The sequence below is a fragment of the Diceros bicornis genome, chromosome 5, assembly GCF_020826845.1.
Source record: "Diceros bicornis minor isolate mBicDic1 chromosome 5, mDicBic1.mat.cur, whole genome shotgun sequence".
NCBI classification, from domain to species: Eukaryota; Metazoa; Chordata; class Mammalia; order Perissodactyla; family Rhinocerotidae; genus Diceros; species Diceros bicornis.
In genome coordinates, this window is record NC_080744.1 from 71,279,227 (window position 1) to 71,293,562 (window position 14,336).

At 51.1% G+C, this 14,336-nt stretch overlaps 1 protein-coding gene across 5 annotated transcripts in view; it reads right to left on the minus strand.

Annotated features, from left to right (window-relative positions):
- RASGRF1 (Ras protein specific guanine nucleotide releasing factor 1) overlaps positions 1–14,336 on the minus strand; it is a 110,615-nt gene that overhangs the window by 36,047 nt on the left and 60,232 nt on the right. For all 5 annotated transcript variants that reach the window (XM_058542206.1, XM_058542202.1, XM_058542205.1 and 2 more), the window contains 3 exons: positions 11,424–11,487; positions 9,213–9,349; positions 6,653–6,735 (listed from right to left, as the gene is read on the minus strand). In XM_058542206.1, the coding sequence (XP_058398189.1) occupies positions 6,653–6,735; positions 9,213–9,349; positions 11,424–11,487 (284 nt within the window). The remainder of the gene's footprint in view (positions 1–6,652; positions 6,736–9,212; positions 9,350–11,423; positions 11,488–14,336) is intronic.

Genomic DNA, 14,336 nt, shown 5'->3' on the forward strand with positions numbered 1-14,336 from the left:
AAAGAAGCAAGTAACAAAAGTCCACATATTGTATGATTTCATTTATATGAAATGTCCATAATAGCCAAATCTATAGACACAGAAAGTAGATTGGTGTTTGCCAGGGGAAGGGGGGAGGGGGGGAATTGGAACTGACTGCTAAGATGTATGGGGTTTCTGTTTGGGGTGATGGAAATATTCTAGAATTCGACAGTGGTGATGGTTACACAACATAGTGAATACACTAAAATTCACTGAATTGTACACTTTAAAATGGTGAGTTTTATGTTATGTGAATTATATCTCAATAAAAAAAATAATTAGGGGCAAAAAAGATAAAAGGGAAATTCCCAGGGACCAAAAATGAAGAGAAATTTGGAAACCAGCTGAGGCATTAGCTGCCTTTAGGGCCTCTGCTGCTCTCGGATACCAAGCGTCTTGGGTTTCAGTGGGGAAGGAGACAAGGCCTGGGCCTGTGGGAGGAGGGGTTGTGTAGAGCTGAGACCCTCGCAGGACCACACACTCAGTGACAGGTGGCCCAGGAAAATCTGCCCACTGGGAAAGGGAGATTGCAAGTTTTCTTTTTTAGCCCAGGCTCTGGGGGGAGGGTGGGGGGAGCACAAAGCTCCCTGGAGAATGTATTGTTTGCTCTCCCAGTGGTTTTGGAACACAAATATGTACTACCTTTGTGGTCTGGGAACGGGGTCACAGGCTGTAATGCTCCTGGGGCACTGGGTGGAAACAAATGCAAAACCCTCCTGGAAGGGCACCGCTCACCCAGGCCCTACAAGATACTCACAGATAAATCCCTACTGAAAATGAACTCACAATCGAAAATGAAGAGCCACACAAGGAATCAAGCCACCATGAGCAAGAGTCAGCAAAGATAGCAAATAGCTGAGTTAGATCCCCAAGAGTCTAAGTTTTTTCTAAGTCTGAAAGTCCTACTACATTTTGTTGCTAGTCATCTTCCCCATCAGCAACCTGCTGACACCCCTCCTCCCTTAGTTCCTAAGAGCTACTAAGGGTGAATCTGGCTTTGCGATGAGTGTTCATTACGAACCTCCAGCCCCTGTGCCAAGGCGAGGTGGATTTCTTAGCAGTTTATGTCTCCAATCTTTTTAGCCTTTGGAGGGGGAGATCATCCCCTCCTTGGCCTCACCTTGGCTGCCTATTAAAGCGTTAGGGTCAGCCTTTAGCCAGCAGTAGGTCAACTAGACTCCAGGTATTCGACTACAAGTGAAACCCTTAGGGTTGGGCAGGGGTCCTTGATTGGATCTATCAGAGTCCTTCACCCCTGGTCAAAGTGATTTCTGCATGAGGTGAGAATCTGATCCACGTCAGAGCAATCTGAGTCCTTCAATGGGACCCTCCAAATCAGACCTCGCAGCAGCAAGTCCCATTCCTCTCAGGCTGCCAAGATGCGAGGACAGGCGGTGCAGTCAACCAGACCACAGGGGGCTGAGGACCTGAGAGCTGAGCTGGGACTAAACTTCCACTGGTCTTTCAGCCCGGTGTGTGAGCTTGAGGTCAGTTGTCCTGTCGTGGTGGGAACCAGCAGCCCTGAAGGCTGTTGCTCCACACAGCGACCTCCTTGTGGTTAAACCACGGAAATGTGTTTCATTGGTCTTACAATAGGATGCTCTCCTGACTCTTGAGCAACTGCGGTTTTTCATATTCTGGACATTGTGAATCTTTAGAATCATGTTTTCCTTTTTGCCTCGACTGCCAAGAAGCTTGGAATCACGTCTAGTGCTCACTTCTAGCAAGTGCAGTTAACCTCATCTGGGCCTCATTTTATTTTCTTCCTTATTTTCTGTTTGCCCTTAATCCTTACACCCTGACGACTGTATTTTATCTAGTTGTCTTTATATGCATTTAGGAGGCGGCCTTACATCTCTTTTGTGTTCTGGTGGAATATAATTAGAAGAAAATATAAATAAACAAATAAATACATGATATTTCTGAAAGGATAAGCCTGGCAATCTTACCATAACAAGCTTACAAGGAAAAAAATACCTAAAGAAATGCAAATTCAGCCCATAAAGGTGGTTCTAGGAAGAACAGGTTTAGCATCTGTGGTGTAGTGGAAAGAACACAAGGCTCGGAACTGGAATAGATGGGTTCAAATGACACCTGTGAGCCTTGTTTCCTGGGTGTCCTTAGACAAGGTACTTACTTTCCAGGCCTCAGTTTCCTCATCTGTAAAATGGAAACAATAAGATCTACCTCACAACACTTTCGCAAGGATTTAATAAAATAACTGACCTAAGGGATCTGGAGCAGAGCCTGGCATTCAGGAGGTAGTAAATGAATGTGACTCTGAAGTCACTGGCTCTGTAGAGGGTGTCTCCCACCAGGATACAGACAGTGCTCAGAGGAGGGAGTGGACTGGATAGTTCCTCTCTTTTACACTAGCCTTAAAGGACCTTCTTTGGAAAAATCCCTGGGATTTGAAATACTAATGAATAGATAAACAACCTTTGTTGAGTGCCTCCAATGAGGAGGGCAGTGGGGATTTCTTTTCAGGATGAGAAAAATATGGAAAAAGCACAGGGCCGATAAAGACACTGCTGTTTGAAAAGACCATCCTGAAGAAACAAAGGAAACGACTCCTTCTAAGGCAGCCTTGCTGCAAGACACAGACAGTTTAGAAAACTTCTGATTTGTGTTTTCACCAAGATCCAGGAAAATATATATTGCATCGATGGAACCTCGAGAAGCAACCGTGAAGAGGGAATAACCTGAAATCAGAAAGATTTCCTGAAAATGAAAGACAAGATTGTTACATCAAAGGAAATGAATGCGGAAACAGCAGACAGGACACTCAGAAAATCAAACGAGTGACATAGTAAACAAATTTGAGAAAGTCTCCTAGAACTCAGGGAAGGCTAAAGAGATCAAAATGGTAAAAGAAAATGCAAACAACACTGAATAGACGGAGAGAGGATCCAGCTAGCTCACCACAAGTCTCTAAAGGAAGAGGAGCTGCAGAGAAGCGATAAGGAAAGAGATCGGGCAGGAGAAAGTGCCCGCGGGTGGGAGTGCCCACTGTCTGGCATTCTAATGGTGATTACTGGGCTCCTCTGGCAAGGGTTCCCTCTGGCACCTTCTCTTTGGGCTCCTTCTGCCATGTGAAGGGGTAGAGAAAGTGAGAAAAGCTCTCCCCTTTCTGTAAACCTCCCTTTCCCCCTTCTTCTCTGTTCCCAACCTCACAACTGTTGGTTACAGCGCCTCTGGCAACTCCAATATTAAGTAAACCTATTCTGGACTCTAGCTTCCCTATCTGAAAAATGGAGGGTGCGCTACGGCAGGGATACACACGGGAGTCATCCTGGATACCAATTCTGATGGACTGGCAGCAGCTGCCTGGGGCTGGGCTGTCGAGTCCAGGCTCAGCCTAGAAGAGTTCTGGGACCCACTAGCAATGCCTGCCACGGGTTCTGGATGGGAGATGCTGGCTCGTGTGTCAGATATTAGCCCTGCCTCCCTCTTCGCTCGTCCAGCACCTCCTGATGGAAGCTCCGAGGCGCACTCCTGTCTCCCAGGTGTCAGGAGAGGCCTGGGCCTGATGGGAGAGGGCTTCCTTTTCCCCCTTCCCCAGAGACAGTGCCCTACCTTGGGTTTACCTGTGCTTGAGGGCACCTGTTGGGGCAGAGCCTCAGCACCCTGGAGCCTGGGGCAGGTGGAAAGAGACTCCTCAGCTCTCAGGGTTGCTGGTGGTCGACGACTCTTCATTCTCTGGGACCCTCCTCTCAGGCCCTGCCCACCAGCATTACCCACCAGAGGGCCCCAATGCACTGTGTCAGGGGGTATCAGGACGCACAGGATTTGAATATGGGACTTAACTCCTCTTCGTGCTGTAAACCAAAAATCAGGAGGCTCTTGAGTCACGGTCTGACAACAGGGCAGGGTGTCTGACATGGGGACTGTGCCAGAAGCTCAGAGGCTTATGGGGGACAGACTAGGGAATGTGCCCTGGCCTCCACCCTCTAGCCATAGGACCAATGCCTTCCTCCAGCCAAGGCCCTTGATCCTCACTCTCTCCCTGCCAGAGTGGCCACCAGGGGGAGCCTGTCGCTCCTCTGGGTACAACTCTAACACCTACAGAAGAAAACCCAACCCTGTCTGCCACATTACCATTATCTGACTCCTGCCCACCTCTCCAGCCCCATCATTCACTGTGGAGGGTGGGTTGCTGTATTATTTAAGAAAATCCAATTGTGCTATAAAAAATAAGAGAAACGAACAAGCAGGATAGAGGAAAGAGCATATAGCTCGAGACCTGGCAGACATATATCAACTAAGTAGAGCACACACGTGCTGAACACAGGAAGGGATGGGAGGACCAAGTGGGCACTAAACATTCACGAGGCACCAACTAGTCATGCTACGCTTAAAATTCATGAGGCAGAGAGGACACTCAATATTCATGTCTTAAATTAGCCACCCATTGGTGACACCCATTCTGGCCCTTTACCCTCTGCCCCAGAAATGCAGATAAACCCAGAGCTGTTCTTCAGGCTAACCTGTGAGCTGCAGCTGTGGCCCGGCATACTTGCCCCGACACCTGGGCCAGAGCAAGTGTGTGCCACTGGCCCAGGAGCCTTCCATCTGTTGGATCCACTTGATCAAGCTTTACCTCTGGTCTTTGTAGACACTCCATCAGCAGGGAAGGCTGACGGGGCAGGGAGAGAGGCAGGACAATGAACACTCTGCACTAAGTTTGTGTACTAAGTGTAACACGCACTCCAGTACTCTACTATCCCATCTCTTCCCCTGGCTTCTCACGACGTGTTTAAAATTGATTCTCTAGACTGTGTGGTTAAGCATCTTAATTTAGTCTGTGAGCCTTTCTCTCCCAAGACCTCTGGGACAGTCTGTCTGGTAGTGAGCTTGGAGGCTACAATTGCATCAAGGTTATTTCCCATATGACACACCACTCTCCCAACCATGCAGCCCTGTGGAACTATTTCTCATTCCCCAAACACACCCCATGCACTTTCCTGCCTCTGTGCCTTTGTTCATGCTGTTCCCTCTTCCCAGAAAGCCCTTCCTCTTCCATCACTTAGCAAACCCTAACTTATCCTTCAAGGTCACTTCTGATGTTCCCTTCTCTGGGGAGTCCTCCCTAACTGCCAGGTGAATTTGTCGCTCGTCTTCTGAACCCTCCCAGCACCACACAAACTATTTTACAGCACCCATTACAGAGTTTTATAATTTCTTTTTCTGTCTCTTCCTCTCCTGAAACAGTGGACTCCCCGAGGACAGACGACACACCTGCTCATCTCCGCTCCCCAGGGCACTCCCAGGAGGGGGAGGCCAAGTTTGAGCCCGGGGGTGGACACGTCTCCAGGGTTGTCATTTTGATCTGGACGTTCCATTCCCTTTATCACCACCATAGTTTAAAATTTTGATATCTTTTCTTTCAAGGGTGACTTTTTTTGGTTTCATCTGCTCACTTTTACTGCCTCAACATGGATTCTTGGCAGAAAATGAGCAGGTACCCACTATACATTTAACTATAATTCCACACGTGATTTTTATTTGATCACTGAAACAAATCCAGGAGGTATTATCATCTCCCACTTACAAGTGAGAAACCCAAGCTCAGAAAAGCTAAGTGACTTTTCCACAGTCACACACAGACCCGGAGCTGTGGGCCAGGGCTGTTGCCTTCAAGCCCAGACCTCCCTTCTGGACTCCACCACCTTCGGCTGTTAAACAGTGCAGTCATGGGGAGGAATAATACCTCACAAACTCATCTAGAGGCTTAAAAGCGTGGTAGATGTGAAAGCCTAGGCCAGTGCCTAGCTCCTGGCACACCGTAGGTTTACCAGATGCTGGCTTCATCAGACCTGCCCTCATAATGGTGCCAGGCGGGGAATTTTCACGCACTTGGCTAAAGAATGCGCCTGCAGTTCCCCAGCATGGGCACCTGAAGTAGCAAAGAGCCAGTGGGCCAGCCGGGTGGGGCAGGAAGCAGGGCGAGGCGCGGGGGTGATGCGAGCAGACCCCGGAGGCGAAGCCTGTCCAGCGCCGAGGGGCTCAGAGAGCTGTGTTCAGCAGGATGCCAGCCCCCTCCCCGGGAGGTTGCTCACACAAACACAGTGGCCCTGGAGCCTGCGTTTCTGAAATGTTCTCATTTTGTAATTAGGAAAAGAACAACAGCTATTAAAAAAAAGGAAAGAGCGCATAAAATTTCATTCCCAATGTTATATTTTAAACAGCTTAATATAAAAGTCCACATTTGAAAAAAACAACAACAAAAACTAAGCTAAAGCCATCATCCAAACAGACATTCATTGAAAACAGACCAGGGCCGGCCCCGTGGCTTAGTGGTTAAGTGCGCGTGCTTCGCTGCTGGCGGCCTGGGTTCGGATCCCGGGCGCGCACCGACGCACCGCTTCTCCGGCCATGCTGAGGCCACGTCCCACATACAGCAACTAGAAGGATGTGCAGCTATGACATACAACAATCTGCTGGGGCTTTGGGGGGGGGGGGGGGAACGAAACAGACCAGCAAACACCCCAGACCCCCAAAAGACGAGACCTAGCGTCTTTTGAGCCCCCGGGGCAGGCTGGTCCATTGTCCTTGCTGCCACCGTGTGGCCCTCAGGCTCTGAAACACGGCCTGGTCAAGGCCTGGTCAAGACGAGGTTAAAGGCACTTACTTGATCATCTGCGGCACGGTGACCTTGGAGTTTTCCTCAAAGGCGTTCATCATGAGCCCATTGCACCGGATGTTATCCACACACTGGAATCAGAGAAAGGGCCCCAATCAGAGGCTCTGTCTCCACTCTGGGACCAGGCCCAGCAGGAGCTCTGCTGAATGAGAGGGTCGTGTGCCTGGTCCTGACACAGGATCCTCAAGACTGGAGGGCATCATCAGGCAATGGCAGGGGTGACGCAGAGCATCTCTTGGACTTCGGTTGGAAGTTAAGTCCCAGCTCAGTGACCTTTTGGGGATTTACTTGACCTCCCTGAGCCTTAGTTTCTTCATCTGTAAAATGGGGATAATGACTCCTATCTCATTGGGTTGTTTGCAAACTGCAAGTGTCTAACCCTGGCCACTGTGGTGCTGACATCTGAGGTCCAACGTCAAGGACAAGATCAGACCCACAGTGGTCTGGGATCTCTCTCCTGGAGGCCGGCCCAGCAGGGGCCCCTGCACACAAGTGCTGTCCTGCACCCTCTGTCCTCCGCCCACCACAGTGCCAACGCTCCGATGCCGCAGACGGTTTCCACAGTGAAAATCCTGCCCGGGGAGGCAAGGCTGCGTGCACTAGGGGAACAGATGACTGTACGTTTACTCAGCCTCTGAAAACATTCAAAATCTCCAGTTTTGCTTTGAATAAAAAGTACCCACCCAAACAAAAAGAGACATCTTTTGTGTGTGTGTTGGGGGGAGTGGGGTGGGTGTTGCTTTTTCCTTCTCACTGCCTCCTGCACCAAGCTTTCACATTTCTGCTATGTGAGGATTTCTTCTTGGCATAGGGGTGGGGGGCCTCTGTGGGGCACATCACAGAATCTTCTGGTTTTGAGGATGTGTGTGTTAGGGGGGTCAAAATCACTGAGAAGTGGCAGAGAGAGGCTGGCACAGTGGGTGGGGGTGCCCCCAGGCCCAGTGTCCTGGTCAAGGCTAGGCTCCCAGTTCTTTGGGGGCCTCGCAGAGCAAGGTTTCTGTCAGTTGCACTTCCCAGCCCAACTTTTCCAACCCACCACTCTTAGGCTCTCTTTAGCTCTGGTTCTATCAGCAGCCGGGGAGTGCAGGTGCCTGGCCGTGGATCAGAGCTTCCCGGAGGCATCAGAAGGCCTGGGGAAGGGGCTGGGGGCCTGACATCAGCAATGCACCCTCGGGAGGGCAGAGGCTGGTGGGCACTCTCCAGGTGAGCAGCCCTGAGCCCTTGTCAGCCACGGCTCCCTGGGGACATGAAAGGGCCACGTCTGGGGCTTCCAGGTTCCTCCAGGGCACAGTGGGTGTTGGGAGAGCGTGTGATAAGATTCAGAAAGAGCAGACACCTGCTACACATCATCCCTGCCCTGCCTTGCTCTCTGAGACTGCGAGATGGACAGGCAGGCTGGAGGGGGCGGGGAAAAGGCAGTCAGGGCATCCTGGAAGTGGGGCATAAAAATGAGGGGTAGCGGCAGGTCACTCTTAATGGAGCAAAGACTCTGCCCACCCTGTTCTCCATAAACACAGCTCCCCAGGCCCCCTGCTCCATGTGGGGGAAATCTCCAGCCTCTCTGTCCCGTTCCTTCCACCATCAGCTGCTCCCCAACAGGCTCATCCACTCTGCAGAGAGCAGGCCGCGGGCAGATGGCACTGGAGGAATTCCTCCAGTGCTGGGATGAGGCTGCGCTGAGCTGACCCATCACAGGCCCTTGCTGGCCCAGGGAGAGGCCTGTCTTGGGGCCTGAAGCCCGCCCTGCTCACAGCCTCTTTCTAGACTCAGATCTCTGCCCTGGTCCTGCAGGTGCCCACAGCCCACAGTCTGCTTGCTGGTCCCTGGGAAGTCGTGCTTCCTGTAATGCTCCCAGTGAGGTGACCCACCCTAACGCTTGTGCAGGCAAAGAGGGAGGGTAAACCTTCCCTTTGCATAGCTGATACTGGGCTCTGCTCGCTCTCTCCCAGCTCTGCTATATCCAACATCCTTGGGTCGCCGTGCGCAGACTTTTCTGCACATACCAACGACCTAGGGCATGTGTTAAAATGCAGATTCCCAGGCCACATGCAGAGATTTGCATCTAGGAAGTCTGCAGGAGGTTGGGGGGAGCTCAGGAATCTGGAGTTTTAAAAATCACTGTAGGGGGCCGGCACCGTGGCTTAGTGGTTAAGTGCGCGCACTCCGCTGCTGGCGGCCCGGGTTCGGATCCCCGGCGCGCACCAACGTACCGCTTCTCCGGCCATGCTGAGGCTGCGTCCCACATACATCAACTAGAATGATGTGCAACTATGACATACAACTATCTACTGGGGCTTTTGGGGGAAAATAAATAAATAAATAAAATCTTAAAAAAAAAAAAAATCACTGTAGGGATGATCCAGATGCAAGGGGTTCCCAGACCACACTCTGCGGGTGGCCCAGGGGACTCTGCCAACAGGGCGGGAGAGTTGGGCTCAGCCTTGGTTGGGCTGTCTTCTCCATTAGAACCCTGCAGCTACTCCCGCGCCTCCAACCAGCTTAGGCATGAAGGGACCACTTGCTTTCAGGAGCAGGTGATGCTGCTCACCTGGCTGATGTCACTGGTCCACGCTGCCTTCTCCTGTCTGGACGAGGCCACAAGGATGACTGTGAAAGGCGGGGAATCCTTTGGCTCCACCCCGATCTTAAAATCCAAGTGGTCTATGTCTTGGTTGGATCCTTTGGCTTCCAGGTGCAAAACATGGAGTTAGCAGAATGAGTGTGGGCCCCTTCTGAATTGGAAACCACTTTAACCATATATACCCTGTCTTACCCACGGGGGAGGGCCCTGCATCTACCGATGGCTCTAGACCACTTGCTAGTTTCAGAACGTTTCTTTTTTCCTGAGGTGGGGAATCCTCACTTCAAAGATGGAAGCACTAAGACCTGGAGTGCAGAAGTAGCTTACAACCACACAATGACAGGTCCGGATTCAGGGCCGGAAGAGCCTTTAGGGATCATGGGTCAGCCCTCTGCCCTCATTATGCCAATGGTGAGCTGAGGCTCCGAGCGAGGACTTCCTCAAGACCCCTGTCAGGACCAGGAGCACCCTCCTGCTACCCCAAGGTGATGCCCGGGCAGAAGGGGAGCTTCAGATCTTAAACTTCGATGGATGGGGCTGGACATTCAGTTCAGTCTAGAGCTCCCCAAAGCCAAAGTAAATCCCAGGTATTTTTATTACTGCTCTTAACCTGAGAAGTTCCTTGAACTCCTGGAAGCTGTTTATTTGCAAAGGCTAAGATCACACTTTAGGGATTCCTTTCAATGCACCCATATTAATTGGGGGTGCACCCCATGGGGTGGAATGTTGTGGAAGGTCCGCCACCTCTCTGGTCTGCTCTGTTGCTTGCTGGCTCTGTGACCTGGGGTGGTGCCCTTCCCCCTCTGGGCTTCAGACGTCCTCCAGTCCCGACACCTCACTGAGAATTTTGGGGTTCCTTGCTGGGCACAGGAGAGCCCGTTCCATGTAGGGACTCAGGGATGGGATGGTGCTGGCTTATCTGAGAAGTGGGGTGTCTGTGTGTGGGTGTGTGGAGTGGGGGACACTTGGGGCCGTGCCCCATCTCCCTTGTGCCTGGAGGGCAAAGGGCTTTGGGGCCTCACAATTCCACTTGAGTATGGGCTTTCCCACTTTGGCTTTGGGGAGATTGAGCTAAATGTCCAGCCCAGTCCATGGACCAGCTCTGGCCAAGATTAAAGAAAGTGGTGCTGGTAAGAGTACACCAGGTAAACCACTGGGCACACTTATTCTGCCCTTGGGGGGCTGCCTAGCTTGGCCCTCAGTGGAGGGGCATGAGAGCTGCAGAGCCCAGAGGCAGATGGGACTCACTAAGGCATGTGTGCGTGAGTGCACATGTGTGTGTTTGTCAAGTGTGTGTGTGGCTCAGGCCCCAGCCCCTAGCAAACCCGAAGCTCGAGCCCAAGCCATGCCAGGACTGGGATCTGAGGAGGTTTAGACACAGCCCCGCCCTGAGGAGCCCCAGTCTGGGAAGGGCAAAGATGGAGAGTCCCGTTGGTGCACCCCCAGGGCAGGGCATCCATAAGTGAGATGAGCACCAACTCTGGCCCAATCAAGAGAGAGTAATGACCCCACGTCCTAACCTAAAATACTGACTCCATCCCCCATTTCTGATGCCTGGGGAGAGAAACCCCACAGAATATCTCCACACCGGGGCTCTCCAAGCACCAGGGCTCTGCCCTCCCCCCGCCTTCCTGTCCAACCCCCTCTGGTTTGCTGAGGCCCCGCTCACACACTCCCTTCTCCTAGAAGTCTTGCCTCCCTTCTGGCCACTCCAACCCCACTGCCGGGGACAGTTCCCCTGCACTCCCTCTGCTAGTGGCACATGTGTCCCTGCATATCCCATCCTTCTCCACTGGAGGACACTGATGGCCCCGGCGCCTCCCTGACCTTCTGCACGGCCCCATGAGCCACTGTGCACCCAACACATGAATGTGTGAATGGGGGGTGCTCACTGAGATACCGTGATCCCCAAACCTGACTGTGCCAACAAGCCAGGGGCCCAAGGAGCTTGGAAGGACCAGGAAGGCAGATCAAGGCCACCACCTGCTGGGCCTGGGAGCTCTTTCTCTAAAGACCCAGGCCCAGTCTCTCTGGGCCCAGGAGAGGGGCCACCGCATTTCAGCATCTTCCCTTTCTCCCAACAAAAAACCATGCCCAGGCCCAATCTTTTGGGGTGAGTGAGGGTGTGTGCATTTCTGTGTGAGCACACACAGGCACTCATGCAACTTTTCCACCTACCTTCTTCCTCTGTGCTTTCTGGGTCCTCCAATAGGGTGCAATCGATGAGGGATATGACTCCATTCTGAAAAAGAGCAGGGCCCACCTTGAATCAAGGGGGTATATGTGCACTTTAGGGGTCCCAGAGTATCAGGGTGGGAAGGGATTTTAAAGGTGAACATCCATGTACACACACATATGGATGTGTATGTTATAATCCAAGTGGGTATTTTGTTTTTTAAGTTGAGGGACTTGATCTTCATGTAAGAAGACCAAGGAAGCGGATCAAACGAGATTATCTCAGAGCGACCTTCCCCGAATGAGGGTCAAGGTAGAGCTGAGGGCAGAGGGGCCAGAACCCGGCCTGCTTGGCCTCTTCTTGCCCCTGCAGCAACTCCGAGGCATCACCTTGTAGCTCTAAATCTGCAGAAGTTTGAAATCCCCAGTTCTAGGCCAAACTCCTCATATTACCAACAAGGAAACAGGACAATTTTATGGACCTGTCACAGGTGTTGTCACTCTGATTTTACAAATGAAGGAACGACATCAGAGAGTTAAGTGTCTTGCCCAAGGTCACCCGGTAGGTTAGTGGTGGAGCCTGGAGAGAGCTCAGGGGCCTGATCCCAGCCCAGGGTCAGTAATTGGTTTTCAATTATTAGAGACATCTGGAAAAATGCCTCCCATCCTTGAGCGCGTGAGATTCCTTGAAACTGTAGTGAGAAATAGGAGTAAGCGCAACTGTGGATGTTGCAAGATATGCCCATAAAGTCTTTGATACTCCCCCCTTCAAAAGGTGAAGGCTACTCCCCCTCTTCTTGAGCATGGGCTGGACTCAGTGACTGGCTTCTCATTGAAAGAATGACACAGAAGTGACGGTGTTAAACTGTGGAGACCGCAGCCTCCTGCTTGCTCCCTTGCTGTCTCTTGGATCACTGTTCTGGGGGAAGCCAACTGCCACGTCATGAGGAGAGGTCTATGAATGAGGAACTAGGCCTCCAGCCAACAGCCATGTGAGGGATCCATATTGGAAAAGGGTCCTCCGGCCCCAGTCACACCTTCAGATGAGTGCAGCCCCAGCTGCAACCTCATAAGAGACCCTGAGCCATGTCCACCCAGGTAAGTCACCCCTGATCTCCTGACCCACAGAAACTGTGAAACAGTAAATGACCTCGTAAATGTAAATGTTTGTTTTAAGCCACTCTGTTTGGGGGTAATTTGTTACACAGCAACAGACAAGTAATACGACAACTGATGATAACCATGTGGTTATCACAAGGCCGTACGGCAAATATATATGGAAATGTTTGCAGGGCAGGCTGCGTCCCGGGAGGCAGAGGGGGCAATGGAGAGAACACCAGTGTGGGCCCCCAAATCCTAAGTTCTGCCTCTTGCTTTGCTCTTTGGTGGCCTTGGGTGAGCCCCCAGGTCTTTCTAGACCCCACCTTGCTCAGTGATGTCACTGGGCTTGACAATCTTGAAAGTTCCATCTAGCTCTGAGATTCTTTTACTTTTAAATCCAAAAAAATTCTCACAGTAGTTTTAAATCTTGTGGATTTGTAGCACGCCCCTTTCAGAAGAGACTGAAGGCATCCTATTTCTAATTGCGGTATTTAAAGAGAAGTGGTTTGAATTTTAGCTTATGGTTTAAGGACAGACTCTGGAGCCAGACTGCCTGGGTTCAAATCCCAGCTCTGCTACTTGCTGGCTTCTTCTAGCCATCTCAGTTCCCTTATTCATAAACAAGAGAAGTAATAGTATCTGCCTCAGTGGGTTGTTCTAGGAATGAAATATACATCAAGTATGTGGGACAGTACCTGGCCCATAGTAATCATTACGCAAGGGCTTGCTATCATCATTATTACAAGTTCATTATTATATACTTAAGAGTGACAATGGCGGTTACCTATTGAGCACTTACTGTGTGCCAGGCACTGAACTATGTGTTCTGTACACACTCCCTCACTTACTCCCCTCAAGCAGGTGTTTTCACTCCCATTTTGCAGAGAAGTAAACTGAGGCTTGGCGAGGTCATGCACTGCTAGGATCGGAGCAGCCCTCAGATTCTGTGTTCTTCACCAGTATGCTAAGAGACTTTTAAAACTCACACAAACTCCCCGAGAACAAAATAAGATAAAACTAACAAACATAAAAATATCTGCTTTCAGCTAGGAAGCCGCCTTAAGGTCTCAGGTTCATCCTGCCCCACTGGGCCCCCGCCTGCTGGGGAACTACCCCCCAGCCTGGACAGAGATCTCCACAGGAGAAACTCTAGAGGTAATAAAAGACGAAAGCTTTCCTTGATACATAATTTGGTTGAAACTGGAATATTTAGTGTTTGTAAATTAATTTCCCCTTGTGCAGCCAACCGACTAATTTGTCGACACGTTAACAGAAGCAATATACTACCGGAAGCCATTGCTTGATCTGTTAGCTTTGCAGAAGGCTCCAGGCCAGGCATCCAGAGTCTGGAAGAATGGTTTCCCAGATGCTCTGGCTTAATTAAGGGCACCTTCTGGCCCCTTCCAGGCCACAGTGTGTTCAGATTGGAAACCTGCTGAAGGGAGCTTCTACGGAGACAGACATGGTGCTGGGGAGACCGTCGCTCACAGAGGCAAGTGCTCCGTGCATTACAGAGCAGATTTACTGCCACCCGCCTGCACCTGTGCACGTCTCTGGGGAGGACAGTTACCCCGATTTTACAGATGAGGAGCTAAGGTGTAGATAGGGGCAAGGACTTTTCCAGGGTCACACATGTGTGAGAGACAGAGCTGGGACCCTATCCCAAGCTCAGAGCAGTGGGATGAGCAGTACGCTGGGTTGGGGAGTCGTAGATTCTGCCTGGGGTGTAGGCTTTACAGCAGATGACATTTGAGTGGGCCTTGAAGGACGTGAGGGAGCTCTGCCAGGAGAGAAAGAAGGCTGTGTAGCTGAGTG